Consider the following 14,470-nt stretch of genomic DNA (forward strand, 5'->3'; position numbering starts at 1 on the left):
AGCACAGCGAGCACCGAGGGTCGGCTCTGCGCGGCCGGGAGCGCCGGGGGGACCGTGCCGGGATGCCAGGCAGGGCTGTGCCACCGGGACTCACTCTCTGCCCTGAGCTGTGTCGCGGTACAGGCACCTCTGCCCATCCCGTGAACTGGACGTGGAAGGAGGCTTTGAGTTCATCGTCTTTAAGCAGTGCAGCCTTTCAATCGTGATCAGCTAGCAGTGATACACAGTGCAAGGGCTTCATACATTTGTAGGCACAGACTCGAACTGTTTGTTGAAGCTTGCAGCTTTCCACTTTAATAACGTTAGTGCATTAAACTGTTGTTTTTCTTTGAAACTGTACAAATACCGTCAAGATATTTTTTGTTTAAAAAAGATATAAAAATACTGAATTTCAGCAAACACATATTTGTATGACAAGCAGCACCCATGCTAGGAGTATAATAGTCCCTGCTTATGCAACACCCAGGTGTCAAAAGACTTGGGAAATTTCCTGTTTTTCTTCCATTATGAATGAAGATGCAACCAAATTAAGAGACATTAGAGAGAGATAAAAAGCAAAATCTCCTTTACAGGGTTCATAATGTCCTGTTTTCCTGTGCACTGCATTTACTTACAAATACATCTGCCTGAGTGTAATAAAAATGGGATTCAAGTGGCTTCCTGACCACAAATGGAAAATTGTTCCATAAACCTACTTTCCTTTTTACTTTTCATCAAAGCTGTTTGCAGCACTCAGCCGTGCAGGTGAGGGACTCTTCGGGTGAGCCATCTGTCAAAAGAAGGGAAGGGTCAGAACTTGGATAGCTGAGCTCATTATCACTGAGATAAAACAGTGCAATTCTTAGCTGGCACCTTAAAACACACACAACAAATCAGTAAAATAAAAGATGCTATTAACCCTCACATTTTGTTCTTCTGCAAAGTGGAACTATCACTGTGAAAGTTGCATTGAGGCACTGGATTGGCCACAAAAAAAAGCAAATTTTCCTCTTGGGATTGTCAAATAACCTGCCATGGAATGGCCATTCTGCAGTGCCCGTAAATCAGTAGGTAATTCTGTGACTTTAAAGGCACTTCATGATTCCAAGAAGAAGGACAGAGTGACTTGCCTGAAACTTGCGCCGTAGTGCCCGTGTCATTATTGGGGTCAGCCCAGAGCCACATTCAGTGTTTTCTTTATTATTGAGAGGAGTGCCACCAGGACTTCTGAAAGGGCAATTATGATTAGTTTGATGGGTTCTCTAGCTTTTCTAGATTAAAAAACAGAATTAAAGAGAATAGAAAGGAACAGACCTTTGTATATCGACTTTCTTCAGATGCTTCCGAAGATCGATCTGATTTTTAGGGGAGGTACTAAGAAAAAAAAAAAGAAGTTGGTATATTTCATTGTACCAAAACAGAAAAATCTAATATCTAATCAAGGAAGAAAGCATCTTACATTAAAGTTTTTGTAGCATGAGGTGATGGCTTGGATTTAGGTCTCAGACTAACACTCTGTAGATCTGTGACTGTAATTAATGCCCTGCGTGGCTTCACTGGTGATTGTTCCTACAGCAAGGAAAGAAATGTTACCCCAAATAAAACTTCAGAAAACCTCACTACCCTGAAATCCATTTAATATTTAATAAATCTGAGAGATTTTTGTGGTTTATGGCTTTTATACTTTTTTTTAATTATTAAGATCTGAATGTGCCTTGGATAAAAATAGATTTAGGAATAAAACAAGGGGTTTTTTTCTGCAAACAAACTTCCAGCTGGCCAAAAAGGAGTCGAAAAATCTACTGATAACACACAAAGCTACATGGCCTTAATGTAAAATTAGAGAATTAGAGCTGTCCTGAGTGCCGGGTGAGATTGGAGTTTGTTTGTATTTCATCTCTTCCAAAGCCCAGGTGCAGAATTAGAATGGTCACTTGAAACTATCACTGGGTGTTTGGATGAGAATCAATTTATTTAAAAAAAAAAAAAAAAAAAAAAAAAAAAAAACCCAGGAAAAACAGCACTTCCAGGGTGGATTTTCCCTTGATGCACCCTCCAGTTTACCTTGTCCATTCTCAGGTTGCTGTTTGTCTTCTTCAGTTTAACATTCAGGAGGTCTTTGAGGGTGATGTGCATGGGCCCATCCTTTTTCTCTGGTGGTGCCTGACAGCAAAGGGGTTTGGAAGGGAAATCAGGAAGGGAAAGTGACTGAGCACTCACAGAGTGATGTGCTGATGAATCCAGGTCCAAAGGGAAGTCAGGCATGAAATAAAAACTAGAGGAACCTTCTGATTCCCTACCAGTTTAGAGGCTGTGCCCCGTTGGAGGAGGAGAGGAGCTGGAGGCAGTTTTGGTGGAGGCAGCGGCGGTGGTGGTGGAGGAGGAGGAGGAGGAAGAGGAGGAGGAGGAGGAGGGATGGACACAGGCATGGATGCTGAGGGTGGAGGATCCATCTGTGTCCCCACAGGAGCACCCAGGACTGGCTTGTGACACCTTTGGCAAAAGGAACTTTCTGAAGGCAAAGCTGCCTCTCCCTTCATCTGCAAATGACATAAATAAATAAATAAAGAGAACATTTAAAGAGAAATCCACCAGCAGAAGTAGGTGGGATTTTAGACAACAAAGGTGCTGCCTAAGGCTGAGCTGTAAAGATACAAACAGGTCCCTCCTGCTGTGAGGTAGCAGCAGTTCTGCAGCTCTGAGTGCACAGAATGGCCCTGAGGAGCTGCTCAGATCCCAGTGGATCTGCCCTGAGCACAGCTCCTTATCCTCACACAGGCAAATGTTACCCTGCCCCAGCTGGACTGAGACTGACCTGGAGGGCTCCTTGTAGCTTGGAAAATTCACTTTCCAACTTCTCCAGCTTTTCCCTGAATGTATTTAATTCCCTTAAGTAGACTTGTGATGGAAATATGGTGTCTTTAACCACCTGAAAGCTCTAAGCAGAAAAGAAAGCAGATTATGTGTATTTGTGTGTTGATTTTCTTCAGATGTTTCTGAAGATCAATCTGATTTTTAGGAGGGGTAGTAACAGAACAGAAATATTTCCCACTCAGTAAACAGTGTTAATCCCTGTTCAAAACAGAAAAATCTAACATCAAAGGAAGGATCTACCTGTGCAACCCTGCTCTGGCACCACCAATAGAGAAATGATGCTGCTGATGTCAAGGGTCTGACCACACTTTTTACACTGGGCAAGGCTAAAGGCCAGTGGGAGCACCTTGGGGCTGGTGATGAGTTCAGAGGTAGATGAGCTGGTGACCTGCAACAGAACAAAGCCAGAATTTTATTTATCATCTCAGCCTTTAATAAAGTTAACTGCGACCAATCACGTGGAAATAACAAGCAGGTAACAACAGAGCAAATGTTGAAACCTGGAAAGGCCAAGATACATTTCAATAAAGGATGGGGGAAATCCTATTGGAAATTCTTTTTTATTCAAACTGCTTTTCAAGGTTATAAATCATAGAAACATTAAGGTTGGGAAATATCTCCAAGGTCACACCAGAAGATACCATGGAGTGCCACGTACTTGGCACAAATCTTTGCCTCTTTTCCATGAGCCATTGGGAGCAAACAGTAGACCCAGGGATGGAGTGAGAAGGCAAAATTCAAGCAGAGCCTCTTACCGTGGAGAGGAACAAACTGAGTCCTGGGGGGTTGCAGCATTTCCCTTCTTTTCCAGTCGAAATTTTGCTCGGGCTCTTCGTTTTCGTTTGCATTTCTTATACCTTGCCATACTGGGGAAAAAGACACATTTCAAATGGATGTAGAGAGATAAATCAAATTGTACATTGGGACAGAGCTGCCACCAAAGAGAACAGCACAGGCAGCACCTCAGAAATCCAGTCAGAATGGGTTACTCACAGCTGCCTTGGTGGAATTATCAGGGACCAGTGACAGAAAACACATCCTTAATTTCATATGATCTATGGGGATGTGTTTATGCACAAAAAGCACCGTTTTATATGGGCTTATTCCTCCCCTTTTCTATTTGAAGCATAGATGGCATTAATAAATAGTTATTATAAATATAATAAAAATATGAATTAGTTAAATAAATACACATGAAAAATATTATAAATAATACTACAAATAAGCATAAATAAACAAGAAAGTAATTAGAAATATTACCAATTAAATAGAAAAGTTGCAACTATTAATAAGTAAGCACAATAAAAATAAATGATGTTCAGTTTTTCATTAAACTGAAGTGCCAAGTAGTGAATTTGAGGAAAACGGTGACAAAAGACACGGAGAGGGCGCAGAAGGATGCCGGGGGCGACCCGGGCCGGTCCCTGACCGGGGATCGGTGACACCCCAGCCCCGCTCACTCGGGACGCCGCACCGAGAGCGGGGATTTCTTTTCTCTCTTTCTCTCTCACATACACACACACACACACCTGCACACACCTGTAGGGGTGTCCCGGGGTTGTCCCGGGGGTGTCCCGGGGGCGTCCCGGGGCCGCCCCGACACCCGGGCCGCGCTCCGCGCCCGCCGCCGCCGATTCAAACCGCTCCCCGCCCCGCGCCCAGCCAATGGCAGCGCCGCTCTCTGCCGGCCCCCCCACGCGCCGCATGTAAGCCGCGCGCTGATTGGCCGTCGCGCCGAGCCCCGCCCGCGCTCCGCGGGGGAGGGGCCGCCGCTGCCCCGCCCCAGCCCAGCCGCGCTGAGGCGAGCGGCACCGCCATTGGACGAGCGGGGTCGGTGCCTCCAATCGGCTGCGGGCAGCGCTCGGCTGGGGAAGGCCGGCGGGGTGAACCGAGCGAGGAGCGGCTCCGCCGGGGCTATCGGCGCGACCGGGAGAGATCCGGGGAGGGGGAGCGGCGCCGCCGCCCCCTCAGGGCCGCAGCGGACCGGCCCGCACCGCTTCCCGCCAGCGCCGCGCGCCCCGCCCCGGCCAATCACGGCCGGAGCCCACTCCGGGCCAATGGGCTCGGCCGTACCTCGGAGCGGGTTTACATTCTCCGCGGGCCAATGGCGTGCGCGCCCCGCGAGCCGCCAGCCAATGGGAGGCGCGCGGCGAGTGACAGCTGGCCAATGGGCGCCGCCGACTCTCCCGTGCCGCGGCGCGGGGGGTGGGGATCTCCCCGCCGCCGCCTGAGGAATGTCAACTATTCAACATGGAGACGGCGGTTACCAGGCTCGAGACCCTGGTGAGGGCGGGCGGCGGCCGCGCTGAGGGGCGGCCGCGCCGCGGGCCGGCGGCGGCGACTCCTCGGAGGGCGCGGGGCCGCCGCGGAAGGGAGGGAGGAAGGGAGGGAGAAGCGGGCGCGCGGGCGCGACGCGACGGAAGAGCGGCCCCTCAGCCGCGCCCGCGTTTCCCATCCGGGCCCTGAGCGCGGCCCGCGCCGCCCTCGACGGGGCGCCCGCCGGCCGCGTCCGGGTCAGGCGGGTTCGACCGGGCCGGTCCATTCCGCCCCCCCCTCCTCGAGGGGCGGGGCTTGCGCCGCTCCATTCACCCCTCAGCGCGGGGCAGGGCGCGGCCATTTCCCGCGCACCTGGGGGGGGGGCTGGGGGGGGTGGACGCGCTCATTGCCCGCCTTGCGGGGGAACGCGGCTGGGCCGGGCCGCTTCATATCTCCGCGGCGGGAGGGGGGGCGCGGAGCAGAGCGGAGCTCCCGGACTAGTCCACTTTTTTCCTGAGGGGGGCGAGGGTGGAGCGCTCACCTGGGCTGTACCATTGTGGCTACATGGGGGAGGGGCGGGCTGGGCCGGTCCATTGGCGCGGGCGCGCGGGGGGAGCGGGGCGATGGCCCCTCAGCCCTCTCTGGCCGAGCCCCAAAATCGCGGAGTTTTTCCCGCCTTTCTCTTCGTTCGCTGCTCTGAGGCAGCCCCTGAAGCACCACGGGGCTGCCCCTCAGGGAACGGTGGCCTCTCTGCCAGCCCCGCTCCTGGAAAAGTGGAAAAAAGGCAGAAATGGAGCTCTCACCAAAGAGAGCTTCATTTTTTACCTCAGGCGTGAGGGCTCTGGGAAGCGGTGTCCAACCAGCCGAGCTCCTCAAACCTTCATCTTCCTGCTACACAGTATTTTTTTCCATTTTTGCCCACAGCATAAGCTTGATCTGCCCATATCTAGTATTCTGTATTTTTTTTTCTGAAGCCTAGTTTAATTTAGAAATATGTTTGAAGATACTCGGCTTAGATGTTTAATCAATTTATTTATTTATTGTCATGGTTTATTTCTGTGTTTTATTCAAAGCCATGCTTTCAAGTGATTCTCATTTTAGGACGTGTGAACAGAGAGGTGTTTTTCCCCCCTTTAAGTTAACAGGGGCTTTTATTCTGGAATTTAGAATAATCTCACATCTCACAGCTTTGTGTCTCCTCCTTTCCCTTCTGCTTTGTTGTTTCCCCGTCCTGGATTTCCTGTGAAGTCAGCTCTCTCCACAGAAGTGTGATAAAATAACACTTCTTATTTCCCTGGAGCTTTTGACATGAATTTCATGGAAAGCTTCCTTTTGGTCTCATGGATAAAGTAATTAGTGGGAGCTTGGAGAGAACAATGGGTATGAAAATAATAAAACCAATCAGGTAATCAATGGTTATTTGTGACAGGAGCACCATAGGAGTGTTAGATTAATTATGGAAAAGATCAGTGCTTCATTCAGAGCAGCTCAGTTCGTTTTTGTCGCTGTTTTCTGGGATCCTGCACCTCCTGTGGCCCTGAGTGGTGTCTGTCCAGTGCCCTTTTTATGTTGTACTACTGGTGATGATGCACAAAAAGCAGTGCAATGTTAAAAGGGCATTGGCCAGCAATACAATCTGCATTATTCTGTATTCTTTTGAATAATATACAAGCCCAAAATCCATCTGAGACCCCAAAACAGCTGTAAAATGACATTACCACTGGTTTATTTTTATTTTTATTTTAAGGAGGAACATTGGTTATTTCATGACAAATGCCACCATCTCTATCTCAGAAATGGCCCAGGTGACTCAGCTCTGTGTACATCCCCAAAAATCCCCTCTCTCCACTCCATTCCCAGGTTTCTTGGTGTTTTTTTAAATATCTCAGCAGCTCCCAAGCCTGAGAGTTCTCCAGCTCTCAATATGTGTTAAAAATCCCCATCACCACTGAGATTTCTGGAACACACCCTCCCTGGGGTGGTGTTCCCGCTCCCCACTGGCAAAGGCCATCCCCAGAGCTGGGGGAGGAGTGTTTCAGTGCATTTAATGGAGTTTTAAAGTGCATTTTTCTGTCATTCAGCACTGGAAATGATAAAGAACAAACTCTGCTGTCTTAGAAGATATTGCCTGTAATGCAGTTTAAGAACATCTGTCTGATGGCAGTTTGGAATCTCAGCTTGCTGTGAGGCGAATAAACGGAATAAATGGAATTTCCAGTTTGGAAAGCACCAAAGAGTTTGAAATTGAATTTCTGGCAGATCTGTTGAGCATTTTGGTAGTGGTTGGGTTTTCCCCCTCCCTCACAATCAGTGGAATGGCAGATTCTGAATAATAAAAATCACAATAATGTGAGTTTTTGTGTGTGTGCCTGTTAGGACTTAGTGAGCTTTAACCTGATCCAGCTCTTCACCATCCACAGAAACCTCTGGCTGAGTTGATGTGGATTTTTTCCCTTTTTTTGGTGAGTGTGTGATTGATTGTTGCCCAGAATTGTTGCTGCTAACGAGTGCTCTGACTTTATTGCACTACTGTGCTATACAGAGAGCAGTGCAATAGTATTGTCAAAGCATCTGAGAGCAGAGCCCTCAGCACTGGCCTCACTCAGTTTCTAACATTCCCTCCTCAACCTGTGAGTAAATGACAAATTTACACATCAAACCCTGCATTTTCTCTGTGGTTTATTGTAAAATAATCATCCTACAAATGCTTCTGACCTGGAATATTAAAGGGGGATTTTTGCAGGTGGATGTTTCCTGAAATGCAGCAAGAAATAAATATTTACAAAAATAAAAGCAGTCATAATGAACTGTGTTAATGTCTTCACAAAGCTCAAAATTCTGGCCACATTTAGCTTCACATCCAGTTTTGAATGTCCTGAATCACAGGATGTTAGTTAGCCTCTTATGGAAATCTTAAATTATCAGTATTGAATATTTAATGGGTCATTTTGAAAGCAGTTTTTGTTGTCTGCTTTCCCAAAAACTGATCAAATTTATTTGTTTTTTCTGAAAAAAAAAAAAAAAAAAAGGCAGAAGAGAAAAGCAAAAAAATATTCTTTTTGAGGTGCCTGCTGTGGGAATGAAAACCCACAAATATTTCTTAGTGGAGGAGAACAGAAACCATTGAGCACTCAGGGAAGAAATCCCTTGTGAGCTCTTTAAAAATGTACAGTGTGCTGAAAAAGTGTTTTATTCTTGGCTTTTGTCCTGGCTGGTTTCTGGGGCAGGTGTGGGAAGGAGTTGTGCTGGGCAGATGGTGAGTTATGGCAGTCCTGGGTGAAAGCTTTCCCCTTGATTTATAGATGCTCCAGCTCTTCACTAGATTTATTTTCCTTTTCATAAGCTGTTATTTGAAAATGTGCTGGAGGTGTGTGAAACATCATCCATCACCCCCTCAGAAAGAGGCTTTTATTGGAGAGTGTCCTGGATCCAATCCTGTTCCTTCAGGCTCAATTTCCAGACTCCCCAAGGCATTCATGGCCATTCCTTAAGGCTGATGTCCAAAACATAAATTTTGGAATCCCAGCCTGACCACAGACTGTGGATTTTTATTCCTTTATAACAAATGCAGCCTTGCTGTGATCCTTAAAAATAAATTGGAATGGTCACTTTGGGGTTAATCTCAAAACAAACAGTGAAAAGAAGTTAAGGAAGTCACAACCATTTTTAACTTGCTTTGGGGTTAATCTCAAAACAAACAGTGAAAAGAAGTTAAGGAAGTCACAACCATTTTTAACTTGCTTTCATCATTGTCTCTTCTGTGACTGAAATCTCTGAATCATGTCAAAGAGTTAATGAGTTGCTTGGGAGCTGGGGAAACTGCCTTTCTTGAAAGTGGAAGTCTTTAACAGATATTAAAATTGCAGACTAAAATTAATTAAGTAGTAATGCTATCAGCAGACTGTTTTACAAGGCAATTAGACAATTCTCTGGTGGCTTATTTATCCCAAGGAAAGAAAAGTGATGTCATCCATTTTAGGAGCTGTTAGTCAGTCTGGGTTATTAGAGAATAATAAAATGTATTGTGGACATTGAAACCATCTGAAAGAACACATCCCCAATATCGTTATTGATAAAAGCTCTGATGATACTCTTGGATCCTGAATTTACTCCTAATCTCCTCTCTGTAAACAACTGAGTGTTGTAGTTTTGCTAACAGAACTCTTTATATTTGAAAAAACTAAATCTGAAAACTTTTATGGTCTCTGAGCTTTTCAGAGTGAGGCAGCTGCCTCCTGCTTTCCTGAAACACAGCTTGGGGTTTGTCTGAAGCTTTTGGGTTTTCATATATGTGCCTGACCTGAAGTATTTTAGTTCCAGAAAGCAGAATCTGATCTGGATTATATTCAGCGCAGAGTGGAGTTTGAAATGAAAAGTCTTCCTGATGACACAGCAGAAGAGGTAGTATTTTCAGATGAAATTCAATTTTATTGCATGAAGTTGGTAATAAGTGGGTACTTTTCTTTAAACCTGAAATATATATGGCTGTTCTTTCATCTACTTATCAGGTGGTTGTTGTTATTATTATTGTTATTATTTCCTGCATCATATATCAAGATAAGTGGCCTAATATGAATTCAAGCCAAACTCCTTTGGTTTCTATCTCTGGATAGTGAAATTCTCCCATGTTCTGCTCTGAGAAATCACTGGTGTTAGCACCTAAATTCAGGTTACAGATTCCAGTCTGAGCTAAAACTCACCCTTGCTCTGAGAGCCAAGATAAACTTGCCAAGAAGCAGTGACTAAATTCAGATTTGGGGCAGAGATGAGAGAAGAACAAGAAATGACACCACATAAAGGAATTTATAAATGAGCCCTTTTCTCCTGTACATTTTCACTGTAAAGGATCATTTCATGTTAAATGTCCAACATCTACACTTTCAAGTGATGTGTGGCCACATGAATTTGACCATTTTATGTAACTGAAATGTTCTGCTCACACAGGAGGATCCAGCTGCTCTCCTGAAGGAGCTCCCGGTGCTGAAATCCCGGTACAAATCCCTGTGTGCCCAGATGGAAGAAATTTCCCTGGAGCAGAAGGAATCCATGGAGAGCATCCGTGCTGCCCTGGAGAAAACAATGAAGATAGCTCAGGCACTGCAGCAGCACACCGAGCTGGAGGTGGTGCTTTCATTTTCATCACTTTGTTTTCACTGCTGGCAATGAACACCAACTCTGTAACCTCTGTGTGCCACGCCTGCTTCCACTGGAAATTGTTTGTGCAGCCTTGTAGAAGATCAGGAGAGAGTTTCCCAGAAGGAATGCTGGCAGGATTGGAGCTCTTCTTGTAAATCCCAATCCCCAGCAGTTAAAATCAGTGGTGTTCAGCTGAGGAGTGTGAACAGAGTGACACAGTTTGGGTCATTTCATAGGAACTGACACCTCTGTGCACAGCTGTGTCCCAGGGCCACCCTGACAGCTTTTGCAAGTACACACCTTAAAGAAAATAGAAAGTGAAACAGTTTTAAAAGGCTAAAAAGCTTTCAAATGCCAAATGTATTTTCAGTGTTCAAAGGGAGAAAGTTAAACCATTGGAACAAACACCCTGGGATTGCTGTTATTCCAAAGCTGTTTTTCCTAAGATAATGTTTAAATTGGTAAATACTCAGCAACAAACAACATTTTCTTAAGTGGTCTTCAGACACTGCTTCACTCTTTCACTGAAGAGGTGAAAGCATCAATTTTGACCCCTTACAAACGGAGTGGTTTAGATCAATGTTCTAATGACAGTGCCTGGAGATTGGGTTTAATCTGTCAACAGTTACTGGTAACTTTGGATAGACAAAATGGGCTCTATCATGATTTAAAAGACAGTGGGTTTATGTCACAAAAAGGAAAGTAGATCCATCCTAGTATGTCTTACTGTGTTTCAAGGATATTCTGCTCAGAATAATTTTGTACTTGGATTTTCTCAAAGTGGAAGACCCTTTTCTTGAGTTATATGTAGAGCTTTAGGTAAAGATTTTCTTGCACTTTTTCTATTTCCTAAACCAAAGATGGATCAAACTTCTGGAGAAATAAAAGTCTTTAAATTAAATACCTTTTTATTAATTGAAAAATTTCTCTTGCTTGACTAATTGATAGTATTGGTGCTAGAGGAAGATTGTGGTTGATTTTCCAGCAACACTTTGCTTGTACATTTGCTTTCAGTGGAAGGAAATCAGGAGTCTACTGTCAGTTTCCATGAGCAAAGGGCTGCACAAACATTGAGTCCCTCTGTAAATACCATCACCTCAGGAACTGAAGGATCAGACTTCTCTGTGTTTGCTTTTTCTTTTTTTCCCAGAGCTTACCTCTGTCAGCAGAAGAACAGACTGCAGCCCAGCAGTTAAACTTGCAAACTGGGAAAGAAATGGAATTTTCGGAGCAAGAGGTAATTGGGGCATGGAATGTCAGTATTCCAGAAACCTCTCATCCCAAGTGCAGCTCAGCTGGGTGCAGAAGGGGCTGATGTTGTGATTTCATACCTCCCAAATGAATGGAATTTTTCAGAAATGGGATTAAGTTCCTTAACAAATCTTTTTATTTTTATTCTGTACAGATTAAGCTTTTTGAATTGTTCCAATTAGATGGTCCACAAAGGAGAAATTAGCTTTGATGGAAGACTTTGTTCCTGTTAATTTCTAATTGGGAAATGTTTGTGTTTCTTGGGAATGCAGTTGGTTGCTCTTGTGGATCTTCTTGATAAAGAAACATTTGGGTGGGAGTGAGGGATGTCATTGATTCAAACCAATGTGGGGAGAAATTTAATTTCCTGTGAAATATTAAACAAATTTTGGGATATGAGTAACAATCTATTCTAACTGCTATGCAGTAGAACTTAGATCTAAATTAAAATTTGTTTAAAAAGTCAGATATTCTCCCATAGCTTGCTATCTAATTATCCAATATAATTATCTGCAAATATTTGCTCTGGGTCTCATATTAAAAATATTAAAGAAGGTTTTCAGAGGGTGTTTCTCTGCTTGACCCTTTTACTTCTCCTCCCTTCCTACTGTCACAGGAGACCTCACTTTGTGTCCCTTCATTGCCACAGTTGGTCTGCATGGGACCTGTCCAGCTCCTGCAGCTTCCCTCACCCTTTGTTTGCAAATATCTGCTCCTCCCTTGAGCAATGCTCTCCATTTATGTCAAATGCTCTCCATTTTTGTCCATCACTAATTCTAAATCATGTGCAGTGCTTTCACATCTCTGCTGAAAAGCTGGAGAGCCTCATCTGACTTGCACATTAATCCTCTGTGTGCATTTTAAACTTAATTTTTAAACTGTGCTTAATCCCTGAGATTTTGCTGTTGACCTCAGTGGCTGCAAGATCCTTGGTTATCCAATGGTAAAATGTAATTAATGTAAATTTCATGCAGAAATGAAAGTTTAAAAAACTATTTCTGGGGAAAACACTAACAAATACTGACATTATTGTTTATGTTTAGCCATCCTGCCCAGCATCTACAGACCCTGGCTCAGATGAAGGTGAGTGCTGAAAAAATAAACTTCCCACTGATTTCTTCTCAGAGAAGCTGTGACAGGCAGGAACTGCCCTGGTTCCACTCAAGCACCAGGATCTGCTGCTTTTATGTGAAGAATTTGGATTTTACCAGAAGGACCTGACCCCTTAGTTACATTCCAGGAATAGTTGCCATGTTTCTGGGATGTTTTTCCTTGCTTTCAATGGAATTCAAGTGGAAAACTTGTTGTGTTTAAGCTCTGGAAGAAATGGTGCACTAATCTTACCATAGAAATAGCTCTTTTTAAATTCATTTATCCCTGCTTCTAGGAAGGAATTTTCACAGTTGGTTTTGGTTTGTTTTAAAAACAAACCCAAAAAACAAAGCCAGCTGGTCATTGACAGACCAAATCTGTCAATCCCCATCAGATCTCAAATTAAATGATTTTTTACTGAGTCTCCAGATCCAGTGATTGTTTATTCTCTTCTTTCTCTTGCTGGAAAATCTTTCTTTAGTCCCACCTAGGGGTGTTATCAAACAAGGATGGAAGCACTTTCTATCTTTGATGCAATTTCTGAAGAAACAAATATTTCCTTTTTTTTTTTTTTTTTTTTAAATACCTTCTGTTTCCAATTTTTCAGAAGCCCAGTTCACCCCACTGACTGAGGAAACATTTTTGACTGTGCCCAGGAGCATCAGAAGTACTGTCAAGTTAGCAGACTTGAATTATTTTTACAAGGAGTTATTTAACCATTTCATTGTACAGAACAACAGGTAAGGCTTAAAGCCATTCATGAAAAGATTTTTATAAACTGCAAAGAATTTCAGCCTTTTAAAATTAAATAAAAGCAGCTAGTTAAGCATCTTGTAACTTCAAAAAGCCCTGAGACCAAACCCTGCCCTCCCCTCACCATCCCCTCCTGACCCTTCTCTGGGGTGAGTGCTGGGGGTTTCTTACAGGCTGATGTTAGAAAAAAAGGAAGTTTTAAACTCAGGAATTCTGTCTTTTTAACCCTGAAGTTTGCAAATGACTGCTGGGATTTGAAGGATTTGATGGTAATCTGAATAAATTTGAGATTTACAGAGCATTCACAAAAATCATTGATTAAACAGCATGTGCTTTTTAGGCTTTTTCTGCCAGATCTGATGTTTTGATCCCTGTCCTACTAAATTGTTTTTGTCCTACAGAGCAGCACTGAGCCTTTCACAGATGAGAAAGATGAATATGAAAGCCACTGACTCAAGAATTCAAATCCTGGAAGAACTGGGGATTGTAGAACTCGACAAACAAGGAAATGTTAAATTAGCTGTGTGAAAGAAAACTCATCTGACACAGAAGCGTCCTGGTGCAGCTCCTGGTTATTGAGGAACAAGATTTCCACTGGAGGGAAGTTGTTAATGTTTCTGTATTAAAATTCTGTTGATAATACCTGAAATTGGAGAGTTCAAGATCACTGAGGCTGGCACTTGACCTTGGCTGTTTAAAGGATTATGGTCGATGCATTTTTAAGGAATGTTTTGAGTCATGTGGTGCTTCCACCTTCTTGCTGCATTCCTCAGGGGGTTTTAAAGGCAAATAATCCAAGCCTCTCAATTGTCCTTGCATTCCTGAATAAAGATTTATTATACTTTTGTTTAAGTGACTCCTGGCCCTGATCCCTGCCCTGATTAATTTCCCTTTGATGTGAATTCCCTCGGGATTTTACAGTCCAGGCAGGGTCAGAAGGGATTTCTGGGCACTGCCCAATCCAAGCCCCTAGACTGCAGCTCAGGGCAGAATCCTGAAAATTCCCAAGGATCCAGAATTTACAACCTCTGTTACACTGTTTGACCACTCTAACAGTGAAAAACGTAACATTTTTTTCTTATGTGTTATATTTCTATATTATCTATATAATACATTCTATATATTATAT

General features: G+C 44.0%; 2 protein-coding genes across 2 annotated transcripts; one reads left to right on the forward strand and one right to left on the reverse strand.

Annotated features, from left to right (window-relative positions):
• Nucleotides 1-265: 265 nt before the first annotated feature.
• On the reverse strand, nt 266-4,559 carry PRR11 (proline rich 11). Its single transcript, XM_009094800.3, has 10 exons — nt 4,393-4,559; nt 3,609-3,719; nt 3,094-3,241; nt 2,795-2,917; nt 2,280-2,519; nt 2,044-2,142; nt 1,439-1,548; nt 1,294-1,353; nt 1,110-1,206; nt 266-769 (listed from the first exon to the last, which is right to left on the reverse strand). The coding sequence occupies exons 1-10, from the start codon at nt 4,557-4,559 to the stop codon at nt 704-706; spliced, it is 1,221 nt and encodes a 406-aa protein (XP_009093048.2). The 3' UTR covers nt 266-703.
• Nucleotides 4,560-4,970: 411 nt separating this feature from the next.
• Nucleotides 4,971-14,197, forward strand: SKA2 (spindle and kinetochore associated complex subunit 2). The gene is made up of 7 exons (XM_050981914.1): nt 4,971-5,136; nt 9,424-9,510; nt 10,054-10,230; nt 11,396-11,482; nt 12,540-12,579; nt 13,196-13,328; nt 13,743-14,197. The coding sequence occupies exons 1-7, from the start codon at nt 5,104-5,106 to the stop codon at nt 13,867-13,869; spliced, it is 684 nt and encodes a 227-aa protein (XP_050837871.1). The 5' UTR covers nt 4,971-5,103; the 3' UTR covers nt 13,870-14,197.
• The last annotated feature ends 273 nt before the right edge of the window (nt 14,198-14,470 follow it).

This window comes from Serinus canaria, chromosome 19, assembly GCF_022539315.1.
Source record: "Serinus canaria isolate serCan28SL12 chromosome 19, serCan2020, whole genome shotgun sequence".
Classification (NCBI taxonomy): Eukaryota; Metazoa; Chordata; class Aves; order Passeriformes; family Fringillidae; genus Serinus; species Serinus canaria.

Coding starts and splice junctions, on each gene's coding strand:
- PRR11 (XM_009094800.3), bottom strand. CDS start 4,559: ATGCGGCGCGTGGGGGGGCCGGCAGAGAGCGGCGCTGCCATTGGCTGG. Junction 2,143..2,279: donor GGGGCACAGCCTCTAAACTG/GTAGGGAATCAG, acceptor CTTTGCTGTCAG/GCACCACCAGAGAAAAAGGA. Junction 770..1,109: donor CACTACGGCGCAAGTTTCAG/GCAAGTCACTCT, acceptor TTCTTTTGACAG/ATGGCTCACCCGAAGAGTCC.
- SKA2 (XM_050981914.1), top strand. CDS start 5,104: ATGGAGACGGCGGTTACCAGGCTCGAGACCCTG. Junction 5,137..9,423: donor TTACCAGGCTCGAGACCCTG/GTGAGGGCGGGC, acceptor GAAGTATTTTAG/TTCCAGAAAGCAGAATCTGA. Junction 10,231..11,395: donor AGCAGCACACCGAGCTGGAG/GTGGTGCTTTCA, acceptor TTTTTTTCCCAG/AGCTTACCTCTGTCAGCAGA.